This window comes from Gadus chalcogrammus, chromosome 12 (assembly GCF_026213295.1).
Source record: "Gadus chalcogrammus isolate NIFS_2021 chromosome 12, NIFS_Gcha_1.0, whole genome shotgun sequence".
NCBI lineage: Eukaryota > Metazoa > Chordata > Actinopteri > Gadiformes > Gadidae > Gadus > Gadus chalcogrammus.
In genome coordinates this window covers 3,823,000-3,849,392 of record NC_079423.1, presented here as the reverse complement: position 1 = coordinate 3,849,392, position 26,393 = coordinate 3,823,000, and the positions used below count along the sequence as shown (strand labels likewise).

At 48.3% G+C, this 26,393-nt stretch overlaps 3 protein-coding genes across 14 annotated transcripts in view; 1 reads left to right on the top strand and 2 right to left on the bottom strand.

Moving 5' to 3' along the window:
* The window catches only part of fryl (furry homolog, like), a 69,210-nt gene extending 46,243 nt beyond the window's left edge, over nt 1–22,967 (top strand). For 9 of the 12 annotated variants that reach the window (XM_056603496.1, XM_056603493.1, XM_056603492.1 and 6 more), the window contains 18 exons: nt 11–642; nt 907–1,175; nt 1,437–1,577; nt 2,408–2,608; nt 3,209–3,370; nt 3,895–3,969; nt 4,129–4,305; nt 5,420–5,620; nt 6,977–7,195; nt 9,936–10,300; nt 13,655–13,862; nt 13,990–14,139; nt 14,533–14,631; nt 15,866–15,934; nt 17,033–17,050; nt 17,735–17,845; nt 18,909–19,102; nt 19,872–22,967. In XM_056603496.1, coding sequence (XP_056459471.1) covers nt 11–642; nt 907–1,175; nt 1,437–1,577; nt 2,408–2,608; nt 3,209–3,370; nt 3,895–3,969; nt 4,129–4,305; nt 5,420–5,620; nt 6,977–7,195; nt 9,936–10,300; nt 13,655–13,862; nt 13,990–14,139; nt 14,533–14,631; nt 15,866–15,934; nt 17,033–17,050; nt 17,735–17,845; nt 18,909–19,102; nt 19,872–20,118 — 3,538 coding nt within the window. In that variant the 3' untranslated portion in view covers nt 20,119–22,967. The remainder of the gene's footprint in view (nt 1–10; nt 643–906; nt 1,176–1,436; nt 1,578–2,407; nt 2,609–3,208; nt 3,371–3,894; nt 3,970–4,128; nt 4,306–5,419; nt 5,621–6,976; nt 7,196–9,935; nt 10,301–13,654; nt 13,863–13,989; nt 14,140–14,532; nt 14,632–15,865; nt 15,935–17,032; nt 17,051–17,734; nt 17,846–18,908; nt 19,103–19,871) is intronic. The other 3 variants (XM_056603489.1, XM_056603497.1, XM_056603490.1) reach the window with 2 other exon arrangements.
* On the bottom strand, nt 22,128–23,465 carry zar1 (zygote arrest 1). The gene is made up of 4 exons (XM_056603505.1): nt 22,805–23,465; nt 22,618–22,710; nt 22,474–22,548; nt 22,128–22,402 (listed from the first exon to the last, which is right to left on the bottom strand). Exons 1-4 carry the CDS (start codon nt 23,435–23,437, stop codon nt 22,259–22,261), a joined length of 945 nt encoding a protein of 314 aa, XP_056459480.1. The 5' UTR covers nt 23,438–23,465; the 3' UTR covers nt 22,128–22,258.
* A 605-nt stretch (nt 23,466–24,070) lies between these two features.
* On the bottom strand, nt 24,071–26,276 carry slc10a4 (solute carrier family 10 member 4). Its single transcript, XM_056603504.1, has 3 exons — nt 25,822–26,276; nt 25,206–25,416; nt 24,071–24,864 (listed from the first exon to the last, which is right to left on the bottom strand). Exons 1-3 carry the CDS (start codon nt 26,247–26,249, stop codon nt 24,328–24,330), a joined length of 1,176 nt encoding a protein of 391 aa, XP_056459479.1. The 5' UTR covers nt 26,250–26,276; the 3' UTR covers nt 24,071–24,327.
* Between the last annotated feature and the right edge of the window lie 117 nt (nt 26,277–26,393).

The following is a 26,393-nucleotide window of genomic DNA, read 5'->3' as shown; positions in this document are numbered from 1 at the left end:
TCTCTCCCAGGACCGCGGGCCATGACCCCCTGTTGGGCGCCAAGTTTGCGGCCAACCGGAAGAGCACGGGACAGCTGAACCTCAACAGCGGCGGCCTGTTCCACCACCACGTGCATGCGCACGCACGCAGCAACTCCCTCCGCGCCAGCCAGATGTGCGAACGAAAGGGCGACCGCCGGCGCAGCAACACCCTGGACGTCGCCGACCGCCTCGGCGGTAGCCACGGCAACCTGGCCCGCACGCGGAGCCTCTCGTCACTACGGGAGGGCGGCGGGGGCGGAGGGGGGGGCCCGGGAGGACGCAACGGGGGTGAGGCCCCGCCCCCCGTGGACCCCTCCAACCTGATGGCCACGGTGTTCTGGATCGCCACGTCGCTGCTGGAGTCGGACTATGAGTTTGAGTACCTGCTGGCCCTGCGGCTGCTCAACAAGCTGCTGGGCCAGCTGCCCCTGGACCGGGCCGACAGCCGCGAGCGCCTGGAGCAGGTCCTGGCCAAGCTCAAGTGGTACAGCTACCCCGGCCTGCTGCAGCTCTTCCTCAAGGGCTTCACCTCGGCCTCCACCCAGGAGCTCAGCATCCACCTGCTCAGCAAGCTCATCAGCGTGTCCCGACACAAGCTGGTCGACCCCACGCAGCTGGCAGGTAAACAACAGTGATGAGGAACGCTGATGAAAAGTGTATGTCGTAAACAATGTGGATAATGAGATGCAACGCTAGGTGAATTATTAGTGATATGGGCTGTCTCTTATTCAGTTGAAAAGCTCTTTCTAATAGTCATGTTTTTTTTGATTCTCACACACGCAACAGAATCACATCTAGCACCACTCGGATTCAAAATGCATAAATCCAATCAGTTTAAGTTAACCTCCTCCTCCGTACCTGCCGGTTCCTCTTTGTTTCTTCAAGGCTTCCCCCTCAACATCCTGTGCCTGCTGCCTCACCTCATCCAGCACTTTGACAGCCCCACGCCCTTCTGCAAGGAGACAGCAGAGCGCATCGCCAAGGTGTGTGCCGAGGAGAAGTCCCCCACGCTGGCTAACCTGGCCCACATGATGAGCCTGTATAGCACGCGCAGCTACTCCCGAGACTCCACCAACTGGATCAACGTGGTGTGTCGCTACGTGCACGACTCCTTCGCCGACATCACCTTCAACCTGGTCACCTACCTGGCCGAGGTGAGCAGGCCGCCGATTAGTATACACCTGTCTGCACCTGAGGTCACATCGGTAGCTTGGCATCGCACCTGTACACCTTAGCACCTGTACCTTGTGTATATAGCTCCACCGGTACGTTAATGTCTCACCTTTCCAAGTGTATCATAATGTCTGTGTACTTCTAAACCTGTACCATAACGTCACACTTGAAACTCCTTGTGGTACTGAAAGATCAAACTGGAATGAATTTGTCTTCTTTTTTTTTCATCTCTCTCACATCAGCTGCTGGAGAAAGGACTTCCCAGCATGCAACAGTCGTTGCTCCAGATCATTTACAGCCTGCTGAGTCACATCGACCTATCAGCGGCACCCGTCAAACAGTTCAACCTGGAGATCATGAAGATCATCGGGAAATATGTCCAGGTGAGCCCTCCCAGTGTTCTGACGGATAAGAGCAGAACTTTACTCTGTTGTAAAGAGTTAGAGAAAGAAAGACAGACATAGTTCCTCATCTGGGGGACCAGAGGATCCGTCTGTTTTGATGAAGCCAGTTTGATCAACCATAATTAAGAAATTCAATAAGCTGTAGCTACAGTGTATTAATTTGTGGATACATGACGTTCCGAAACTATACATAAGAACAAAAACAGAAAAATGTACAGTTAATATACAAACTATAACCAAGCCAAACCCAGCCAAAAGGTTCTGTCTTTGAAACCAAATGTCTGCTGTCTACCTGATTAATTGTTTAGTGAGGCAAACGTAGGTAAAGGACACTTTGCCAAATGGCAATGCCCAGAAGGACCCTACAACTGTTACCCCACTAGTGAAGCGTAATGGAGGAATTGGCTTGTCTTGACACATTTCCCCGCTCTGTAGAAGCCTTTTACCAGCCCACTCACTGGCCCCAGCCTCAGGCTAGCTCTCCACCAACACACTCTCTATCAAACCTGCTTTTGTGTGCATGCATGCACACAAGTGTGTACTGTGAGCAGCCTCTATAGAGGAATGTAGGTCGCTACGACGTAGTAGTAGTTCAATGAAATAAGGACTGGCCTTCAATTCATGCAGAAAACGCATGATCTCTCCTACTCGCATATTTGTAAAACTCCTACACGTTTTTGTGTGTGTGTTTCTGTGTCTATGCATCTTAATTCATGTGTGTCTGTTGATGCATGTGCATCTGTGTCTATGTGTTTGTATTCACGCTTGTGTGTGCCGGTTTACGTCTGCGTGTCCATCCCCGCCTCCAGAGTCCATACTGGAAGGAGGCCCAGAACATCCTGAAGCTGGTGGTTTCTCGCTCCGCCAGCCTGGTGGTCCCAGACGAGATGCAGCGTTCCTACAGCGGCGAGTCGTCGGGCTCCCCCGAGGTGGCCTTCACGCGCATCTTCAACCACACCTCCAAGGAGCTGCCGGGGAAGACGCTGGACTTCCACTTCGACATCTCCGAGGTCAGAGCCCGCTCTCTGGACTGCTTAGCCTTCTGTTGTTTTTTAATACACACTCGTTTTCAGGGCTGCTGCCGAGACTTCTCCTCTGCTCGGGTTAGGTCGTGCACGTTAATTGCGGTGGGGGTGGTAGATATCTGGTGTTTTTTACATCAAGATACAGCTTTAAGTGTTTGTGTTCTTTCCCTCTTGGACACGGAATACTCCTATAGAAGGGTACAGTAGAGTTCATCTTTCTCTTTTTTTATTAGCATTTGTGAAAAGTGTCATGAGCTATTTGGTCACATCACATCAATATTACCTATGTTTGGAGTAATGTTTTCTGTTTTACTTAATGCTGGAACAAAGATGGCGTAAAGGAGAGTGGTTGTTAATGAGCTGTTGATGTGTGGGTTTTGGTATAAAATAATAGCGTACAACAGAATGCGATGTTGACGTGTGATTGGAATGAAACATACTATTGTACAAGAGAATGGGATGTTGATGTGATTGTGATGAAACATACTATTGTACAACAGAATGGGATGTTGATGTGATTGTGATGAACCATACTATTGAACAGTAGAAAGGGATCTTGACGTGTGTTTTCATTGGTCACTCCAGACGCCCATCATAGGACATAAGTATGGGGACCAACGCACGCCTGCGGGCCGCATTGGGAAGCAGCAGGTGATCGCGGTGACAAGGAGCACCTCGTCTACCTCGTCAGGGTCTAACTCCAACGGCCTGGTTCCCGTCAGCTGGAAGAGGCCCCAGCTCTCTCAGGTAACCACGGTGATACTGGAGTTACAATCCATGACGATCAACTACCAGGTAGCCATGGTGACCCACTTGGCGATGGGGTGACCATGGTGTCGAGCCTGACGATCAGGGAAACAGTGACACTCCTAAGGAGTGGGTAAATTGCTTTACTCTTGCCAAGCAGGTTACCCTAATGATACACCTGAGGACCAGGTAACCATAGAGACAGCCTGTACATGTAGGACTGGTTAACATAGTGACACACCGTGCGTTGAGGTAATAGTAGCGACACACATGGATGGCAGGTAAATATAGCGTCACTCCTGCGGGCAGGTAAATATAGCATCACATCAGGTTTGCAGGTTACTATAGAGACACGTTATGGTAATCATTTGCACACACCTTGGAAGAGGTGTGTTCGGTAACAATCGAGATACCTGACTTTCAGCCAATGGGTCAGGATGTGCAGAATGGTGTCTTACTGTGATCTATTTCTGTTGTTCTTTAACGTTCTAGTGTGTAATTTCCTGTCAACGTTATAATTTCAGAGGAGGACTCGGGAGAAGCTGATGAATGTGTTGTCGCTGTGCGGTCCCGAGTCAGGAATCCCCAAAAATCCCTCTGTAAGACTCCTCTCCTAATCTGAGCCCAGAGCCTCAGTCCACACCTCCACAGACCACCACAGACCTCAATCTACACACACATGCGATTGCCTGCCGTTTGTAACGTTAGTCTTGTGCAACTCTGTGTTTGATCGTGTCTGCCCCGGTGCGTGGGCCCAGGTGGTGTTCTCCTCCAGCGAGGACCTGGACTGTGGGGAGCAGCAGAGCAGCCTGATCCCCACGGTGGAGGAGGTGGTGCAGGAGGAGGAGGGGCAGGGAGAGGACGCCGGCAGCGAACAGCAGTTTGGCGTCTTCAAGGACTTTGACTTCCTTGACGTGGAGCTAGAGGACACAGAGGTGAGCGTTCAAGAGAACTACAAACATGGAGGACAGCGCTTGCCAAGATACTGGCTTGATGCTCAGTGCAGGGGTTAATAAACTATAGGGGTGAGACTTTATACTGACCAGATACTCTTGGATACACATAGACACACGGGTATACCATTAGATATACTCTCATATACTCACATACTCTTCAATACACTTAAATGCACTCCTGTACTCTGATGCACTCACACTATTCAGTGTGTTATCAATACAGAGTTCAAGCTTGGAAATGTGTTTTGATATAATACATTTCAGTAAGGATACCTTTTATAAGTGTTCTATTGACAGGAAGTAAAAAGTTTTGAACTGCGACTTATTTCTGTTACCTTTTTAACAAAGTGCTCTTGTAGCGTTCTGTCTTTGTATTGTTTTCTTGTCTGGCCATATTTTTACGTTACAATGTTTCATCCGATCTCTCGTCTTCTGTGTTTAGGACTCAAACGACTCACAAAGTTAGTAGAGGAAAACAAAGGTTTTGTTCTGTGTCCTGTATGTCTCTCCGTCTCTAACAAGCCATAGTCTTCTAACCCGCCTCTCTCACCTTTCTTCTTCTTTTGCTACAAGGAGTTGCAGGTAAGTCTGAGTAGTGCCCCCTGGGGTTGGCCTGTTAACCTCCCTGTCTTGTGACTGTTTCGTGTCGTACAGCTCCTTCAGTAGAAACCACTGCTCCTTTGAATCGTCCTCCGACTCCTTTGGTTATCATGTTGAGTCGTTGATTCCAGAAGTTTGCTTTCAGTGCCATCAGGATATCCGGTTAGAGCCCTGAAGTAATATAAGATGTACTTTAGTAATGCAAGACAGGTTGAATCTACTTGTCGCAGCAGAAGTACAGCAGAAGTACAGATGATAAATAGATTATTAGAATATGAATACAAATATGACTATGAGAGTATGAAAAAGTTTTTATCTGACTTTATCGACACTGTATTTATTCACATATATGGTTATTTGTTTGTAACGTGTGTTTTTGTCCCTCTCCATTCGTGCGTGTATATGTATTTACTTGTGTTATTGCCGACTCCCCTTGTGGTCCCTGTCGTGCGTGGCGCCCCTCTAACCTGCTGTTCCCCGCGGCGCCCTGCAGGGGGAGAGCATGGACAACTTTAACTGGGGCGTGCGGCGCCGCTCACTGGACAGCATGGACAAGGGCGACACGCCGTCGCTGCAGGAGTGCCAGTACACGGGCAGCACGCCCAGCCTCAACCTCACCAACCAGGAGGACACAGACGAGTCGTCAGAGGAGGAGGTACTGAGTGCTAGCCAGATTCTCACTCGCGCCAACCTCGTAAGTCCTCTCCATCTACACAAATTCAGCCCACCCCCCCCCCGCCCCCGACCCCCGCCCTGCCCTATCTATGCCGCCCCCCTGCCCACTGACCCCCGCCACGCTCCTCTCTCAGAAGGCTGGCATGGTGTGTGTGCGTGGGTGTCGGGTTATGGCTGTGTGTGTGTGTGGGGACTTGCGCTGAGCTGAGCCTCAATGGGTCAGAGGCTATCTGCTTGCTTCCTGGCTGGTGAGAGACACACCCCCTTCCACCTCCTCTGTCCCCTTAGTCCCCAGTGCAACATTACTGTTGATGTGCACACTCTACCATTAGGTAAGTACAGGCTACAGCCTAGGACAGTGTACAGTATAGAACCAGTTATGTCCTGTATGGAATAGTACTGACCTACTAACTTGGTTTTATAGTATGGTATGCTGAGATCATTCAGATCAATCCTAAAACCAAGTCGAACTGACTGCAAGCTGTTCTACTTGGACACTTAATTGGCCAAAGGAATCCCGCCCCGAAATTCGAGTCGACGTACGGGATTGTATAAAGAGGTTGACGATCATCATAGCCCCGGCCATAGGCAGGGGCTGTAAAGAATATGTATCTTTACTAATAATTGAAAGAGACCTTCAGCTTTAGATATGCGACATATGCAATTTATTGTCAATTTAAGACAAAGTGACAAATTTACAGCATGGTTCTCTGCCTTTCGTTAATTTTAGGTTCTAAGTTATTTGGCTGCTTCTCTCTTAACCACACCCTGCTTTGCACTGTTTGTAGGAATCTGTTTTCTTTCTGGATGTAGTGCTGCTTCAGTCCTCTTGACGCCCTTATTTTCCAATATATTTCTCTACTTACTTCCTGCTCTGTTGTGCATCTTGAGAATGAGCCTAACTCCCTAAAACTCCTCTTATCCACCCCCTTTATCACATTCAGCATGCCTTGTGTGACATTAGAGCATTGGAAGAGCCTTTAGAAATTGATTAACTACTACTATCTTGACCATTGCACAATTTCACTTAATGTTTTTGCCTTGCTGAATTTTAGACCAAAATTATCTAACCTATGTTATCTTAACTTATTATCTTTTGACATATATACACATATATATACATGGATGAATCGTTAGATGCATGCATAATGAAAGTGACCAGAGAAAAGGAGCCTGGTGCTTGACAGTTTAGTAGCCTGCTCCTCAGACCTCTGACAAAACGCAAGCAGGGCCGTGTAGCAGTTGAATACATTTTATATATGAAGTGGGTTTAATTTAAAAAAAATACGGGGGAGTATTTTGTGTCGTCTGTCCGTCTCCCTCTCGGGGCGAGCGCTGAGCAGACGATGCTTATCTGGTGTCATTTCCTGAACAGCTGAACAGCGACTCGGCCACGGACGACGCCACCTCCAACCACGTGGACTCCCTCCTGCAGTCCCAGGAGTCATGCAGCAGCGTGCTCCCCGAGGACGTAGGCTGCCCCTTGCCCTCCCTCCCCTCCCACCCGTCCCTTCCTCGGCTGGACAGCCCCGCCCTGGACCGTCCCGTGCTGGAGAGGGCCCATTCAGACAGCGCCAGCAGCCAGCTGCCTGAGGTGCGGACAATCGGGATCAGTAATACGCTGTGGTGCTCGGGCGCTTTCTAGTCTCTGGCGGCATGCTCTCTGCTCGGGCTGTGGGGTTATAGGGGTTTCTTGCCTGTGTCCTCTCCTCCGCCTGTCTCTCCTCCTTGCTCTCTCTGTCTTTCTGTCTGCCATGATGGGTTTCTGATGGGATGCATGACGCTGGTGTTTAGGTGTATCCAACTGTCTGTCTGGAAGTGTGTCTGTGTGTGTGATGGGGCGAGCAATACAGCAGGCTTGTGTTGCCGCTTCTGTGTGTGTGTGTGTGTGTGTGTGTGTGTGTGTGTGTGTGTGTGTGTGTGTGTGTGTGTGTGTGTGTGTGTGTGTGTGTGTGTGTGTGTGTGTGTGTGTGTGTGTGTGTGTGTGTGTGTGTGGGGGGAGGGTAGGGTGCGTATATGTGTGGCTGCTCTGCTTTGGGTTTTGGGTCGGCGTGGGGCTTCATCCTCCAGCTCTGTATTTCTTATGGGTTTTCTTTGTGGGGTGCGCTTGTTTTGATTCGGGGAGAGATCATAGTGCAAAAAAACAAAAAAAAACAAGCGCTCACCTCAGGTCAGCTGTTACTGCTCACTAATAATTCCCACCTCCGAGCCGAGAGCTCCAAACATCTAACCCCTCCCCTACGATGCCGTCACCTTCAACCCACCGTCATGTGAGTACCACTGCATTAAACTCCAGTCGGTTCTTCAAAGTGTAATCAGGACTAGACTGGAGCACACCACCTGATTAAAGGGAAGGCGTTGATGTTGTTGGCATGATTTGTGAGGGCATTAAGGGGCTAAGGCCACTCCTTTGATCAGCTAACCACTTAAGCGTCACCTGCTAACCGCTCTCTTGCTTCCCACTAACACCGGTGACTCGTGTGCTCTCCTTGATGTGCGTTTGTCAGCGAAGCGACCTCGGGTCACGCCTGAGGCGCCCATTCTCTGACCTCACCTGGGTAACATCATGCATCTCCTGACTCATAGCTGATGGGGACCACGTGGTTGCCATCCCTCTGCGTTAGCCCAGGCATGGTCTCATTGGGGAAAACAATGGCTTGGCTCCTAGCAGACGGCTAGCTGCGTGGAGCGGGCCAAGATCTGGCAAGCAGCCTCAATGTCATCTGGAGGACATCTCCTCCATCACTGGCCCCCAGCTCTTAGTTTAATGAGCATCAGATAAAAGCATCAATAGTCTTAGTCACCCCGCCCCACCTCCCGCACGCCCACGCCTGGTCCTCCCCCCACTATCAGACCGGCAACGCTCCTGAAAGCTTTCCGGGACGGCTGGCACACTGCCATATACCCCTCTTTGCATTGGTCTCTCTTCAGTTAAAACAAAAATGAAAACAAGGGGACATGAATGTGTTCGGTTGGGGCCTCGCTGTGTGGTTCCATTAAATACCCGCCGCTCCCCCTTGACATTTCATCCTCCCGGACACTTTCCGTGATGGGGTTTAATCTGTTCTCCACAACCTGCGTCATTCACCGTAACCGCCGGGTTACCGTGGTCTGATGTAATTCAGCATCCCCCGCTCCCCCTGCCCTCTGGGTTGCTTTAGTCATCGATTTTTACACAATTCTAACGTCAACCTCTTTAGCCGTTGCAGGGAAACCCAATTACCACACAGCCATGTTTTCTTTTTTGCTGACGCAGTGCAAAAAGCGTGGGTTTACTTAGGGGAGGAATTCATTTCTCACGCGTGTGCCATAAATCAGTGGCTTATCGGCCGTAGAGGCGGAAAAGTGCACAACTAGCGCCGTCCCATTCTCCCGGTGGTCTTCCGTATGCTAAGGGCCTGTCATGGCTGATGTGGTGGGTGGTTTACGAGGGGTCGGGTCACATCCCTATCGGCACCCAAGTGATGGACGGTTATTAGCCCTCTATTTGTTCTATAGTTCCTATGGTTCTCGCATGGGATACATTTTCTTCAACGAGCCACTCTGAGAAAGTGTCTTTGTTAATGGAACGGGTCGATCTTTCGGTATACAGGTTCTGCCAATCTGACGCTAATAAGATCCTTTGTGTCTGGTGTATACATGCGAGTACAATGAGCCTAGTGTTTGGTTTGAATGGGATTTTGTGTTTAGTTAAACCTGCACTATGCAAGTCTTTCCATTTGAAGCCTCTAGTGAGTGGTCGCTGCAGTTCCAGCTGGTTCATTTTGAGACATCACTGTCGTCTGACATTTTCCCGGCGTGGGGCAATAGTGGTGGGGGGCAACCAGAATGAAGTGTTATAGTCATGGAGTCACATAAGTCCTTTTTCCATCAGATTTTCAAGCAAATTAACTCTTAAAGCGAATTAATTTGTAGCGACATAAGAACCGCCTAAACGGTTTTCCATCGACAGAATGATTATAGCGAAATTATAATTGTGTCACAATGCCCCGTGTTGAAGCGCATTTTTCTGACCCGCTAGATGATTTTCCATCAACAATGCGCATGCGCGACATTCTATATCGCTTCAGCCGTTTTCCATTACTTTTATGTCGCTAGAACTTTCCCAAGACCACCTCTGCAGAGCGAATTAACTTAGTGCGACAAAATCGGCGTTAGAGCGATATAACCCTTTTTCCATCACATGTCGCACTAACTTTTGATGCGCATCATTTTAAAGCGCATTATCTTTTTGATGGAAAAAGGACTAATGTGCAAGTGTGAAGTACAAATATAAAACTTTTTATACAAGAGGCTTTTTGACACCTCTTGCTCCTGTCTGGCTCTGGTTTCAGGACGCCGTCAGCATGACCGCCGCGGACGAGCTCAGTAGCAGCGTGAGCGAAGACACGGGGTTTTGCAGTGCCCCCCCGCTGCCCTCTGACCCCCTGGATCTCTGCGACCTCCCGGACTCGCAGGACCCCCAGGACGAGCTGGACCCGGCCCCCCCTCCCACGCCGGCCCATGACACTCCGCCGGGGGGGTACCTGTGTGAGGACGAGCCCCACCGGGCGCTGCCGCTGCCCATGGCCCTGACGCCGCTCCCGTCTCTGCCCGACAGCCCCTGCGGCTCAGTGTGTGAGGAGGACGTGACCCTGGCCTTGAAAGAGCTGGACGAGCGCTGTGAGGAGGAGGAGGCCGACTTCTCAGACATGTCCAGGTGAGCGCAGCGAGGAGGTCCTCGTGAAGAAGTACTAGAGTCAGGAACTCAGGGAGCAAGGCTTAAAGGCCGTCGTCAGCACGCGGCCTTTGCACCTCATACAGCATCGCTGTGATGCTATTGGTTAACTTTCTAAAGTAATTTGTAGAGCAACACCTTGATGCTATTGGTTTACTTTCTAAAGTACTTTGTAGAGCAGCGCCTTGATGCTATTGGTTAACTTTCTAAAGTACTTTGTAGAGCAGCTCCTTGATGCTATTGGTTTACTTTCTAAAGTACTTTGTAGAGCAGCGCCTTGATGCTATTGGTTAACTTTCTAAAGTACTTTGTAGAGCAATGCCTTGATGCTATTGGTTAAATCTCTCAAGTACTTTGTAGAGCAGCGACCTCGATGCTATTGACTAACTTTCTCTAGTACTTTATAGAACAACGCCTTGATGCTATTTGGCTAACTTTCAAATTCTTTGTGGCGCATCACCTTGATGCTATTGGTTAACTTTCTCATGTACTTTCTAGAGCAACGCCTTGATGCTATAGGTTAACTTTCTCAAGTACCTTGTAGGGCAGGTATGGGCAACTGGCGGCCCGCGGGCCGCATACGGCCCGCATCCTCACTCAGTCAGGCCTGCACATAATTTAAAAACAAAATAATAATAATAAGTGATCGAGTTACAGAAAACTCGATCAAGAAAGATGAGAAGAATTCATAGAATTCAAAGGCAAACCCATGCATCTAGTTTGCTTAGAAACAATATCAGTCAATAAAGATATCCACTTAAGTCGCCACTACAACTACTACAACTGCAATGAATATCATGCTTGTTGGGTTTGAGTTCATTGAGTTGTTGCATTTAATGTTGGGCCACGGGTTTTCAGTTTTGTGACATTGAATGATGATGTATGTGAGCCCTTTGCACTGCTAAAAATACTGACCATTCATGTGGCTGTTTGAGCATGGAAAACATGAAATGAATGTATGTTGGTTCAATTAACATACCGTACATAGGTTATGATTCTGGAAGTTTTTTTTAGGTAGTGGCCATCCCCAAAATGCACCAGAATACAGGAAATCATATCTACCAAATTCTAAATTGTAGGAGCAAAATAGGGCATCGCCTTGATGCTATTGGCTAACTTTCTCAAGTACTTTGTAAAGTCATGCCCTTATGCTATTGGTCAACTTTCAAGTACTTTGTAGAGCAACGTCTTGGTGCGATTTATCAACTTTCTCAAGTACTTTGTAGAGCAATGCCTTGATGCTATCGGTTAACTTTCTCAAGGCTTTGGCTTTGTTTACTAAGCAATTAAGCACTTTGGGAAAACTTTTTACAGTTTTGCAGAGCAATGCCTTAAGGTCATTGGTTAAGTTTCAGTGTCTCATAAAGCAACAGATTTAGACAAAGCTGTCTCGTGTTAAGGCTTTCGGGTAAGCAACGTGTTAAGGCTTTCAGGTATGTTTCTTAGGTCTTTATCGACCCGAGAAAGTGCTTCAACCAGCAGTGCTTTTCGGACATTACCAAGCTGCCTGAGGCCCTCATAAAGAAATTCATTCAATCCATCACTTCAGGGCCCTTGGTAAGCTGTCTCAGGTCCTCATAGTGCAATGTTTAAGTCAAATCCATCAGCAATACTTTTAGACCATTGGTCAGCTGTTCACTAATGATCTTGGGTGAGGTTCTGAAATCCCACCAGTTGGGATGGGCTGGTGTTTGAGTGTGAACGCTGAGATTCGTGATAAGATACTTCACACTGTGCTCTTTTGGGGTTTGTCCGAAACAAACCCCTCTAAAAGTGGTGTGGTGACACGGGGCAGCCCTGTCTGGTTCCTCTCCCGGGAGCAGCAGGCCTAAGTTTGAAGGTTGTCCGGAAAGCTCCTCCTGAAGGTGGGCCAACAGAGACTGGAGGACAATGAGCCCAGCCAGGGACACAAATCAAACTGTGAACCGCTCTGCAGAAAGGAGTTCTGCCAAACCCTTAAAAACGAACACCAGGCTCAGCAAGTTGTCTAACACATAATGAAGCAACTTTAGAAGGAAGGATTTTTTGCTTCATACCTCTTTCACTTATTTTATGCAAATTGGATTTAGTACCTAATATTTCAAATATTAATGTCAAATAACAAAATGAGTGTGGTGGTCGAGTATGGTGGTTGTCAATTGTTTACGAAAGAGTGTTGGGTATTCAGTTTCTGTCTGAGTTGAACTATTAAGCTGAGGATGCGTGTACAAACATAACCTGAGAAGCATTTGGCCTCCTTTGAGAAAGGGTTTGTTCCAGCAAGTTGCATTAGAAACATACAGGAAGTCCTGATGTAACAGGGATTTTCGCATTTAAATGCACCACCACAGTTAAACACTAAAGTCCTTCACTGAGTGGAGAGGGAAGGGGGCTGGGAGGACTTCAATAAAAGGGATGTCTGAAAGTAAAGTGTTTATGTGCCAAGAACGAAAGGGATTGAGTGTGAGGGAGCGAGCTTGGGGCCTAGCTGTTATCCAGCTAGTTTATCGTGTAAGTGTGTGTGTAGCAGTGAGGTTCTCTACACACTCCTTGCACTGCTGTGTGGGACGGTAGCATCGCGCTTTTGCAGTTTGCCATCGCAGCGCTATCGTGCTGCAGAGCACAGAACGAGAAACAGAGAGCAAGAGACACGGAGCAAAAGAGAGAGAGTTCTGTTTGAGGTGAGGATGAGGACAGAAACAGTGACTGCTACAGCGCTCGGCACCACTGGCTTTCGCTACTTCTACTCTGTCTGCTTCTTCAGGCTCTTTGGTCCCACTGGCCTGTGAGTATCTTGGGAGTCGGAGAGAGGAACGCGGGCATTTGCATGCTAAATTGCTAATAACTCAGTGTGTTGTTTTTCTGCCGGGGCACTGCAGTAGAATAGAGCTTAAAATAGACTGCAGGGAGAGAAGGGAAGGGAGGGGGAGAGAGTAGCAGCAGGAGATCGGGGGGGAGGGGGGAGAGCAACATGTGCATTTGTTTTGCTGTTAGCTTTGTTCTCCATTAGCTCTGTGTTAGCTATAGGGTTAGCACTGTACTCTGTTAGTGACACGCTCCCTCTGTTAGCATTGTTCTCCTTGTTAGCTCAGCGTTAGCTCTAAGTTAGCTTTACTTTTAGCTCTGTGTAAGCTTTACTATGCATCATCTTTGAGGTTTATTTTAGCTATGCTCCCAGTGTTATCTCTTTGTTATCGCTGTTAGCGTTGTCTTGGCTCTGTGCTTCCTGTGTTTGATCCGCTGTAGCTTTTAGAGCTGTGTTAGCTCTGCGTCAGCTCTGTGGCAGCACTTTGTTAGCGCAGTGAAAGTTCTCTTAGCCCTTTCTTAATGCTGTCGTGCTTCCTGTGTGTTCTGTAGTCAAGATGACTGTGAGACGGAGGGCTTCCCAGAGATCCAGCCCTCTCCGCCCCCCTCGCCTTTCCTCTCGGCCATCTTGGCCGCCTTCCAACCCGTCGCCTATGACAACGAGGAGGACGCCTGGCGTTGCCACGTCAACCAGATGTTGTCCGACACCGACGGCTCCTCTGCCGTTTACACATTCCACGTGTTCTCTCGACTCTTCCAGGTGAGAGGAGGTTGGAGTGTGTGTGTTTGTATTGTTTATTGTCTGTTATGTTTTTGTATTCTGTCCTTAGCCCCATGTCTTTGGGCAGGTAGTGATTGTTGTTGTTTATTATTGTTGTCTACCACAGAACATCCAGAGGAAGTTTGGCTCCATCACCCACTCGGCAGTCAGGTTCCTAGGGGAGCGGCTCCAGCGAATGGGCAACCAGTTCCTCAGCTCCCTTGAAGTCATGACCTCTCACTCCAACTGTCCCACCGTGCTGCTGGATGCCGAGACGGTGAGACTACAAAACAAAGGCAGAACACCTGCTCTTTTATTTGTTTGTTTTTTAACTCAAATAACAAAATGGTTGAGTCTTAGAGTACTGCAACACTGTCATTCATTTATTCGGCTTTCTTTGAGTGCACCGGTTCAAAATAGGTTGTACAAGACGCAAGTTCTTCTCTTCAACACAGCCTCAATCTTATGTTTTATCCCTTTCAGTTACTGAAGCCTGGAGCATAATGGGAATTGTACTTTGATCATTCCACGTGATGTATTACTGTAGAAGTTTAAGGAGCTACAGAAAGCTTAATTTAGTGATTTGTATCCTAAGATGCATTTTGTCTCCTCTGTCCTATCTCCTGCCTCCTATATTCTGTCTCCTCTGTCCTGTCTCCCGTGGGTGCAGCTGTTGTCCTGTGGCCTTCTGGAGACGTTGAAGTTCAGTGTGCTTGAGCTGCAGGAGCATCTGGACACCTATAACGGCAAGAGAGAGGCTGCTGAGCAGGTGAGCACCTTCATACTCTTCTCATCCTCGTCTTCCTCCTCAGTCACCCATCACTGTCCGTCCTTGAATGTAAATAAAGCGTTGAAGAATATTAGAAAAAAGCCGTCTGTCTGGTCCAGTGGTCTGTTTGTCTCTCTGAGCTGTCTCTGATTGAAAGTCCGTCCGGGTGTGGCAGAGTTATCATCATACTACGTCAGATGCATGACTCCTGCCTGGCAGATAAAAATAGTGCTCTGCTGCTAAACGAGTTATGGAGGCCTGGTGGTGGTGGTGGTGGGTGCTAGAGGGGGCGGTGAGATTGCAAAGGCTGCTGGGATGCGGGGAGACTAATTGAATGAGGCAGTGCCAGTCCTGAGGGCCGCCCTCCTCCCAACTACCTCCTCCTCCACACTACCTCCCTCTCCCCACTATCTTCTGAGACCCTCCCCCGCCGCTGCAATGTAGCAGACCTCCTTTAATTCGCTAAGTACAACACTTTTATTAAATCTAGCCCTGCCCCCTCCTAGCAGTTTTACACACACACCACGGACATACACGCACCACGCTACACACACATGATGGGGGAAGGGGAACTTTTCTTGAACTCACTGTTATTGGCTTCTCTCCCTCTCTCGTCCTGCTCTCCCTCTCTCTCTCTAATCCTGCTACTCTCTTTATCTCCCTGCTTCTCTCGGTGCGTCTTTGCTATCTATCTTTCCCTCTCTCCATCTCTTTCACTCTGGTCAATCTTTTTCTAACCTATCTCCATCCAACTCTCCATCTTCTCATCTCCCTCCCTTTGCCTCTTATCTATTCCATCTCTCGGTATCCTTTTCTCTCTATCTCCTCTTTCTGACTCTCTATCCCATCTCTCTCTCTCTCTCTCTCTCTCTCTGTCTCTGCCTCTCTCTCTGCCTCTCTCTCTCTCTGCCTCTCTCTGTCTCTCTCTGTCTCTCTCTGTCTCTCTCTCTCTCTCTCTGCCTCTCTGCCTCTCTCTCTCTGCCTCTCTCTCTCTGCCTCTCTCTCTCTGCCTCTCTCTGCCTCTCTCTTGCTCTCTCCATCTCCTCACTTTCTCTTTCTGTCCCCATCCCCATTATTATCCCCCCTTCATGTCCATCTCTTCTTTTCATCCCTCTATGTCCATCCTATGTCTTTCCCTTTCCCTATTTCTCCCTTTCTCATATCTCTGTCTCCCCTTTTGCCCCTCTCTCCTCCATTGCTCTGTTTCTCCCTCTGTACCTCTCCTGATCTCCAGTGGCTGGAGAACTGCAGGAAGACGTTTGGAGATAAAGATGGCTGCCAGCGGGGGAACACCCAGGCCCAGGTAGGGACCGCAGCCCACCAAGTTGCATCACATGTCCAACAGACTTCAAAAGACAACTCTAGTTTCAGTGCTTGAATAAAGACCTAATTTGAATCAAGATGTTATTAAAATAAAATCCACATCAATATTTAATAACGGCTTCAAATAAAGACCTAAAGCCCTGAGTACCTGATTTGAATAAATGCCTAATTTAAATAAGATCGCCCCTGCCAAATATCTTGTTTTGTCCGAGGCCTAATTGATCATCATTTCCAGGAAGACAACAGGAAATGACAGAATAATCCAATTGGGGCTCAGGCTGAGGGTTACAGAGTCCAAACAGAGGGGTGATGGCCCAGGCTGCCTTACTGTTATCTTATTGCTCGCATCTTTAAGCTGTCACTTTAGCCAAGAGCTGGCATACGACAGACTGCTGTAAGATAGATGTACATCTAGGGGATGATTAGACTTGGATACGCCTGCTGTCTTGCTGTGTCTCTCTACCCTCCCATTCTCTCCTATTGTCTTGATGTGTCTACCTCCTCTCTCCTTCTGTACATACTGTCTTGCTGTACCTGATTTTGTTCTTTTCTGATGTCTACTTGTGCCCTTGGTTCACCAGATAAGCATGAGGGGACCAGGCTTTAGCTCCTCTGCAGGCAAGAGGAATGCTAGCTAGCTTAAGAATTTTACTGGCTAGCCTTGCACTCACAAGCTTCCTGAATATTAGCTGGCTAGCATATTACTGGCTAGTTAAACACTTGTTGGCTAGCAGAGCTCTGGCTCGCCTATCACTCGCTAGCTACCTGAGCACTGCACTCTCAGAATTCTGGCTAGCTTAGTGCCAGCTGGCAGAGCACTTGCTGGCTTAAAGAGCTCTGGCTAGTAGTGTGTTAACAAGCAAAACATTTGCTGTCTAGCAAATGTCTCTGGCTAGCTAAACACTCACTGGCTTCTAGTCGTTAGCACTGCCAGCTAACCACTGGCTAGTTAATCACTTTGTTATGTGGCACGGTGCTATGTGAGCTGCTATGTTTAAGCACACTAATTCTTGATTCTTCTTCCTCTCCTGTGTTGTTTGTGGTTTTTGTTGTGTGACCTGCTCGCCTTCTTGCTTAGCACATGGAGAATCTAGCAGTAAGTGGTTCTCATACCGTGAACTCTTATCACCATAATCATTCCATTCAGACCCAACCTCTCTCACCGTATCATCTCTGGCTTCATTTGAGCGGCTGCCCAGCAGACCGGCATCCTTCTCCATCTTTATTTAACCGTGCTTCACCCTTCCCCAATGCAATCCTGCTCGAGTTCTTTAGTGGCTCTGTTAGGGCAACTGGTTGCATCAGATCCCTCTCTCACCTTCATCATCCTCCCTATCGGTGGTGGTGGGCCAGGGGTGTTGCCGTGGGTTAACCGGACTGAAGGATGAGGGAGAGCATCGCTGTTTACTTTACTTTCATCCTGCATGCGTTACTCCTCCGTCCCCATGGTTTCTTGTCATCATGTGATCCTTTATTAGATGTTTACCTGTGTTAGGAAACTGGATTATTTTGGGGTGTTTTGGTCGAAAGGACACACCTGTTGCTCACTGCTGCCCCCCTCCATGTCCTCCATGGTCACATTAACCCCTTCATCAGCTGGCCATCTTCCTCATCTGATCGCTCCCCCTACCCCTCGCTCCCTCTAATCCAGGATCCACTTCTGTCCAATCATGTCACATCTGCCTAAATCATGTGACCTTGTGAGTTCTGAGGAGTTTGTGAGTGATTTTAGAATTTACTTTCTCTCTCCCTCCACCCACCCTCTACTCTCTCTCTACAGGAGTTGGAGTTGTGTCGCCGGCTCTACAAGCTCCATTTCCAGCTGCTGCTGCTGTTCCAGGCGTACTGCAAGCTCATCAGCAGGGTAGAAACCATCAAGAGGGAGGCAGAGGTAGCCCACCGTTCACCCACCATGGATATTTCATCTGTCTCATTCCCCTCCTTACACACACTAAAATACTTTTATATGATACAAATCGTCTTACAATACTCAGAATGCAAACATTTTAGCCTGGGAATCAAAGCCCTAACCCTGAGAGCGTCCATGCATTATTCTACCAGTTGAGTCGACAACAAATCAAACCCAGAGCCTTTCAGTGTTGGTGCCGTTCTCTACCAGAGCTGGGCTGACCACAGGATCATGACTTCATGGTCCTTAATGGTTTCCAGTAAAAGCCAGAATGACACCAGCAGCTCTCTGGGTCTCGGTGTGCCGTAAATCTCTCCTGGATACCTGATTTACTGTTTACTATTCATGAGTCATTTAGCTGAAGCTTTTATCAAAGTGATTTACAGTGAATATGTATATACATGTAATTTAAAGAGCAGGTTGTTCGAGGAATGCCTCCAGGTAGACTGCAGACGGTGGGGTTCAAAACCCAGAACGTTTCAGAATGGAGCAGTGAACAGTCTAACCACGACACTGTCCTATCATCGTAACACGGCACATTCCTCACAATGTCTTTGTGAACTTCTGCATTTACAGTTTTTTTGTTCAATCCTGAACTCCTGCCATGGCAGTACATCTTGGAGCAGGAATGTAGATGGACCGATCGATCGGAGAGAGAGAGGGTTCAGTTCGTCGCTATCTAAGCCATCGCTCCCCCTCTCTGTGTTTTTATAGCTCTTGGAGGGCTCTTTAATCAGATCAAAGCTCTTTATGAGATTACATTCTCCTGGCATGGCCTTATAGGCTGGCTCTCCCAGTTAATCACTGGTCAATGCTGAGGAGAAGGGCCTCTGTGACGTCTGTCCCCACTTTAAACATGGACGCTGTTATCAGTGCATAGAAGTCAGTGTTTGTCACTGTCTTTCCCTTCCGTCTAATCAACGGTCTACCTCTCTGTCTTTCTTAATGTCTGCCTACCTATCTGTCTCTGTTGGACTTCCTGTCCGTTCATCTTTCTGCTTATGTTTTCTTATGTCTGTCTGACTTCCTGTCTGTCTCTTATCAGGTGACCAACATGTCAGATGAGCTGGCTCTTCTGGAGGGCTGTCTGAAGGAGGCGGAGACAGGAAGTGAGGGACAGGAGGTGATCTGTCTCTCGGACGACACGCAGACCAACACCGAGACGGCCATCCAGTCGCTGGTCGAGACCCTGAGAGCTAGAGACTTCACCTCTGCCCTAAACCAGGTCAAAGTCTTCAGGTAGGTCCTCCACTCAGACCTGAAATGATCTAAAATTAAACCGGAACACCATGCTTGAGCACATGTGTAGAGTTTGCTGCCACCTAAAGGTTAAAAACAATGAACATGAGCACTTATTTCTTTTTCGATTAATTCAAGCGCATAATATCCTTGCAGAATACCAAGAGAGGTTTGACACAAGATAAATGATTAACATGGATAAAAAGTAGTTTGATTATAACTATATATGCGATAACATATATATTTGGATGAATGGGCGGATGATATATATATCATTTGCTTTAGTCCTAGAAAGACCAAGAACCAAATTCTCAGTCATTTTATCCCCACAACTCTGCCGGCGATTAAAATTCGTCCTGCAGAAGGGTCTGGAGAAGAGCAATACATTACTTTCTGCTTCCGATACGTTTTTGCGGGAGCCAATCACCAAGCTGGCTTTTCCCCCTGGCACGCTATTGACAGGTTTAACACAATGACGACAGGGAAGCAACGGCAAGCAGCCAATTGCGTACAGAGTCTTTTGTACTAGGCCCGTTGATCACGCCTCTTGTGCTGAAGAAGATGACAGCAGCCTCCCCAGAACAACGTGCAAACTACGGTTGAGCTTGGTCTGACAATAGCCAGGCTCCCCCGCAATGTTAAGTGTTGTGTTGTTTGACCTCTAGATGGCAGCAAATTGACAGTGCATATAGTTGCTCTTTAATAACTCCCACACCACTGGCGACCAGAAGCAGGGCTCTAACCCCGGACCTCTCTGCCCCCCTACCAGGTCCCTCTGGCCCAGCGACATCTTCGGCAGCGACGCAGACGACGCGGTGCAGACCCTGCTGCACATCTACTTCCGCCACCATACGCTGGGGCAGACGGGCTGCCTGGCGGTGCTGGGAGGCAGCGGAGACCTCTCTCAGGCCAGCCGACGCCTCATGGAGCTCAACCTGCAGATCCGTCAGGCACTCAGCCAGGAGCAGGGACCTGCCCGCCTCACCCGGCCCTCCATGGTCAGCGTGGGGCTGTGAAACGTATCAAACGCACCCTCCCTCAACATAGACACACACTCTGATGCTCCCTGGAAGTGGGGGTGGCCCTGGGGAGAGATGGGTGGCTGAGGCCAGCTTCTGATTGGACAAGATAATAAGACTTTTACCAATAAGGGCTAACGCACGCTTGGGGGGGGGGAGGGGGGGCAGGTGGGGAAGGGGTACCTGTGATTCATCGGTCTAGGCAATGACATCACCGAGTCCCCTCCCCCTCCCCTCCCTCCCTCCTCCCCGGACTGATGCGCACTCTGCAAATTCAGCTGCAATAAAGGATGTGCCGGAGCTGACGTAGCCGGAGAAACGGACGGCGGAGACGATGCGTACACGACAGATTTTATTTTTTCTTATCTCGTTGCTTTTGGTTGAGTGGTACAGAGCAGTGTGAGCGAGCTTTGCACTGGGGGACCACCAGCTGTGTGTGTGTGTGTGTGTGTGTGTGTGTGTGTGTGTGTGTGTGTGTGTGTGTGTGTGTGTGTGTGTGTGTGTGTGTGTGTGTGTGTGTGTGTGTGTGTGTGTGTGTGTGTGTGTGTGTGTGTGTGTCGAAAGGAAGGAGAGGGATGCTGTCCTGTCCACTTCTTTAAGCAAAAGCATAAAACATTTAAAAAGAAAAAAAGAAAGGGTTTTCAAAAGCATGCTTGAAAGAGAAAGCACTGCAAGAGTATTTTTTTGGGAGAAATGTATTTTTTAGTAGTGCTACTATCCTAGGTTGTAAATGTTTGGGTATTTAACATGTAACCCCGAGGGGGGGGCGGCGCTGTGTTCCCCCTGCAGCTGTAAAAAGAGAAATATATCCGTTTATTGACCCGCGACTCTTTAACCAAATAAGTAGCTGCCTTCTAGAGACTTGTAACAGTGTGCTGTGTATTGGATACTCTGGTATACACACACCTATACATACACACATCTATACATACATACATACAAACACACACACAGAAAACTGCATTTAATTGCACACGAGTGCAGACCGGCTCCGGCTCACACGGCGGAGGAATGTGCGTAACTTATTGTACTCTGTATATATTTTAGAAGGTGTATAGTGTAAAAGCAGTATTTTTTTGTGTAATGCACTGTTAACCTGAGTGTGACCGGATTGAAGGGAGGGTACTCTACTGTTGAAGTCCAGTCACACACTTAACAAAACCTTTTCCCAAACCCTGGCTTGCTTGATGCTTGTAAACTGGGAGTCTTATTTTTTATTTTTTTGGGGAGGGGGGGTGGGGGAGGCGGGGTTTAACCAAATCTCGACCAATGAAAATGGCGACGGTGGCTTGTAGCCTCTCTCCTATTGGACGGCCGCAGCCTATCCTCGCTGAGTCCTATGCATTCCTTTTTCCACTGTGATCCTGCCCCCCCTCTCCCTCTCCCTCCCAGGGTTGTGTCAACTCCCCCCCCCCTCCCGCTCTGTCCCGGTAGTGGCAGGGGACGGTTTGCGCTCAGAGGAAGGTCCTCTCGGCACATTGTAACAATCACTGTAGTCTCCACAGAGCTTCTTGGCTTGCCTGCTAGATTTAAAAATGCTGTTATTAAAAATGGATATATTATTTACCTGGAAGAGATGCATTATATATATATATATACACACGATTCTCAGCCTTCACTCGGGACAAATAAAATTGATAAAGTAAACATGTCCAGGTGTTGCGGCTCATTTCTACTCTGAACGGATGGACCGCTTGCGAATGCATAAGCTGTAGGCTTCTAGGACAGAGTGCAAGGTATTCAATGGATTTGTCTTTGAAACTGTTTATACTGAAGGCATTGTCCGGACACAATCATGTTTACATTAAGCCACCAGTAGTGGATAGCTGCAGGTGAGCGTCACTCAAGATGTATGCTGGATAGAGACTTCTGATGTATGCTAGTCTTATCTAGGGACACACCAGAATTGTGATGTTACTGAAAACAGGAAAAGGGCTGATTTTCTAATCGCTGATTATACCCAATAGCATAATATAACCCTTTAATAATCCAAATAACTCCACTGATAATGTGCCATGTAGTTTATTTCAAAACATTCAGCGCACAGCATCAAGACCTGAACCAAAACAAAACTCTGACATGAAATTAAGAAAATGTCACCACATATCCGAGGCAGACTTTGTTGGCAATAGGAGTTCTAGATGATGTACTTGAAGCTGAAGGTGCTGTCGCAGGACAGCCGTTTGCCCTTGCACCTGCCGCACAGATCCTGCCTGTGGGGTCGTTTGGGATCGACATGGCGCAGAGTCAACGCACACGAACATCGTGCCTTGTTGCAGATCTGGAATTGAGGTCAATGGTTAGTGGAGGATCTCGCGCATTCCATCATGTTGGGAGACTCAAGTGTCTTACATGGCATGTTATGTCTTCAACTCGGTACGGGTTGAATTCCTTTTGGCATTTTCTGCAAAACTGTTTGAAATAAACCTGGTAGGAGAAGTAGAAGTTATAGCAGGAAAACAAAAGCAAGTGCGTGTTGCGATTTCAATGCATTACCTTATTTGTGCCCTGGACGCACCAGACGTACGCGCTCTCCCACCGTAGATTACAAGCTCTGCAGTGATAATATCCGTACTTCTGTTCCAGAAACTGGACACCAGACAGTCAAGGTTTGAAGCACATTTATTAGTATACCATAATATATTAATAGTTAACTCGATCATTGTGTGTGTGTGGCCCTCACCTGAAATCTCACGCGGGCTTTGAGTTTGGAACTTTCCTTGACGGATTTGGACGCATCGGGTTTAAGCGGCTGCTTTGACTTAATGTTTTTGCGCTGGGCAGCGGTCTTCTCCTCATCCGTCTCCGCGCTGATGTTCTGATTCTCATTCTTCGTCGCCTCACCCTCCAGAAGTGGTTCTCCACTCGCCACGTCACAAGAGGTGCCCTTGTCGTCATCGGAGAGAAACGATGTAATAGATCTGTACGCGATAGGCGAGTAGACGGCGAGAGTTCGAGGGTATCGCACGCCGCCTGCGCCTTTCGGACTGCCCGGTGAACCTTGACCTTTAATGGACAGCAGGGTCCGGGGCCCAATTGCGCACTGCACCGAGGCGTCGGTCTTGGGGTTCACCTGGATGGCCACATCTTTAGTGTTGGCCTTCCTGAGGCGCGGGGTGAGCTTCGGGTTGATTTGTGATAAGATGGACCTGAGGTGCGCGCGCTGAGTGTTGTTGAACGCTTCGATGTCCGCGTGCTGGGAAATGTACTTATTGTATTTCCAACCCACATCTCGGGGCTTGTGGTACCTGCTGGCGTACGGGTTGTATGAGGAATAGAAATAGCTGTCGACTGACTCGTCACCATACGTAGCCATCTTGTTCAGCCAACAAGCTTGTGAGGCGCGTCAATATAAATGCATCAGACGAGGCTCGCGCGCCATTAGCTCTGATTACGGACAGGTGCGCTAGTTTTTGGTTTTGTTTATCTTTTTCAAATAGCCTTCCGACACAAAAAAAACACACCGGGTAACAACATGGCCCCCACCCTCGGTAGGCCGTCTGTATCGTATAGGTTTTGTTTATTCATACTCTCAATTGAATGCCATAAATCTCTTCATATATAGTTGATTTATAATATACATAACTACACATGTCATGTTCTCTCTATTATGCGCTCCTGTTCACATTATAACGAGTGTAGTTCGATAGGATAGTGGGTTGGCACTGGTTGAGGAATACGTTATTCCATAGGCCTACTCCATAAATTAAATACATAAAGTTTTCAGTTCTTCTGCAGTCTCCCGCAAACTGTGTAATTATAGGTATCCAGTAAAAAAAAAACTGCCCAAGTAGGACAGGAGATGTAGATGTAAAATATATATATATATATATATATATATATATATATATATATATATATATATATAATGTGTTGTAACTGAGGCGACTTGTTTCTCCATTCATGTTCTTGAATGTATTGATAATGTAGACAAATGCTGTAAACTTCCAGAGATAAAGATGACACTTCGCAGAAGAAAACTCTTCTATATATTCTTATGGACATCTTTGCATTGAATGTTGCACATATTTGGCAATTTTTCCGTTTAAATAGCTTATGTTATGACACACAAACACACACACACACACATCTCACGCGAGTCTCGGTATACTGCGCACGCCCGTCATCGGTCTCTCTTGCATAGCCTTGACCTCTCTATGGACACGATGGATGAGGAGGTGGACGTTGGGTTTTGGTCTCAGAACCTCACACCGGGGTGGCGTCAATGCACCCCTCCAGCCGGATAGTGTTGGGGTCACTCGACGTCACCGTGCCGTACGAGGCGTTAAAGCAGTCTTCCTCGTCGTCTTCAAACCTTTGGTACGTTATGTTCGTTCCGTCACCGCCGCCTCCCGCCACGGGGTCCGGTTTATGTAGAACCTCCTTCCGGTACATTTTATACCCAAGGATGAAAATTCCTGCCTCGGCCGCCTGGAAGAGAGCGTAGAGTAGCGGGAACATATACATGCCCCCCATAAGGTGAGGCGGGAAGGCCAACTTTAGGATGGCTGTGCACAGCTGCACGTTCTGGCACCCCGTCTCCATGGAAACAGACCTCCGGCAGTTGGGTGGCAGGCCGAACAGCGTCGCGAGGCCGTATCCCGCCGCGTAGCCGCACATGGGCATGAGCACCGCCACCACATACACGGAGGGTGGTATGGTGGAAAGCAGCTCAGGGCCCAACATGGCGCCCGTTAGGATGAAGAGCAGGATGAGCGTGACCAGCAGCGACCATAAAGACAGCTGTAAGTAAAATGAATAAAACATCACGTGACGTCAGGTAAAACCCTTCTGGATCACGACGTAGCCTACCCCACCCTCCCCTACTCGCTCTCCCTCTCCCTCTCCCTCTCAATACCTTTTATTTTGTTCAGCTGGTACAGATCAGATTGCTAGTTAATTTCCGTTATACATTGAAAGAGATGAAAATATAAATATTAAGAAAATAAAACTTAATCTTGCTGCTGAACAGACAAATATTTGGAGCACGACTGTGGTCCCAATTCAAAGTCTACACATGCATGTACAATCCACAATAGAAAACATGAGAGTAGGCCTACACGCAAAAAGTGTGCGAGGTTTACCTTCAACACGATGTCGGCTATCCGCGTGTAGCGGTAGCGCAGCGCGACCCCTAGGCCGATAGGGACCAGAGTGCTGAAGAGCGTGAGGATGATCGCCCCGAAGGGCATCAGGTTGACAACGGGCGTGTTGATCCACGCGCGGCTGTAGATCCACAGACACAGCGGCATGAGCACCAGGGCGAGCAATGTGGACGAAATGGTCATGATGATGCTTGAGGAGTGAGAGAGAGAGAGAGAGAGAGAGACCCGTGAGAGGAGAAACACACACACACCGCTTTAAAAAAAAAAAGTAACCTAAAGTTATACACATAAAACAAGTTGATAAAGAATGCTATTCTAAACAAAACATACATGTATTGAATTACATTTTTGAGACACGCGTAAAGTGGGTAGTGTGCGTAAAATCATCGTCTCTTGTGCGTAATTCGATACGTGGTTCGTTTAAAGGCGATACGTGGTTCGTTTAAAGGCAATTATCTCGTTTCAAAACTGTAGATGAAGACCTATATACTGCTTGTTTTTTTTATTATTCTAAAAGATGGGGGAAAAAACCAACAAACCCATGCGTTTCACCGTTAAGTGGGAGACGCGCATCATCTCGCGCACCCAGCCTTACCTGAGGTTCATCTCTCCGTTGACCAGGAGCGACATGATGTTGGACAGGTTGCCCCCCGGGCAGCAGCCACAGAGCAGCACGGCCATGGCCGCCACGTCGTCCAGGGAAAAGGCCAGGGCCAAGAGGAAAGCCACCAAGGGCATGATAACGAACTGGCACACCAGCGCGAGCAGAACTCCGATTGGTCTCCTGATCTGCTCCCCGAGCTGACTCACGTCCACCGTGCAGCCCAGGCCCAGCATGGTGAGGCACAGGACGAGCCCTACGAACACGTTGATGCCGTGGCTCAACGGAGAGTCCCAGAACGCAGGTACCAGGTGGTTCGGGTCCGTCGGCACCGCAGCCATCAGGTCTGCTTCGATTGCAGTCCTGAGTGCATTGATTTCTGAGAATATCGGCCAACTGGTGCCGTGGTGTGACCCCTCCATGGATAAGTCTTTCTCAATGCTGTCTAACAAAACAGATGCTTTAAAGTGTAGGGTGCCTTGAAAACGGCGCTAAAACATCCTTTTGGAACCCCGGTGATCAAGCACGCGTCCAGATATCACCTCAGCGCGCGCAGAGAGGCCGGT

Coding starts and splice junctions, on each gene's coding strand:
- zar1 (XM_056603505.1), bottom strand. CDS start 23,437: ATGGCTACGTATGGTGACGAGTCAGTCGACAGCTATTTCTATTCCTCA. Junction 22,711..22,804: donor AAGCCCGCGTGAGATTTCAG/GTGAGGGCCACA, acceptor TCTGGTGTCCAG/TTTCTGGAACAGAAGTACGG. Junction 22,403..22,473: donor TTGAAGACATAACATGCCAT/GTAAGACACTTG, acceptor CCTCAATTCCAG/ATCTGCAACAAGGCACGATG.
- slc10a4 (XM_056603504.1), bottom strand. CDS start 26,249: ATGGAGGGGTCACACCACGGCACCAGTTGGCCGATATTCTCAGAAATC. Junction 25,417..25,821: donor AACGGAGAGATGAACCTCAG/GTAAGGCTGGGT, acceptor TCACTCCTCAAG/CATCATCATGACCATTTCGT. Junction 24,865..25,205: donor TAGCCGACATCGTGTTGAAG/GTAAACCTCGCA, acceptor TTTTACTTACAG/CTGTCTTTATGGTCGCTGCT.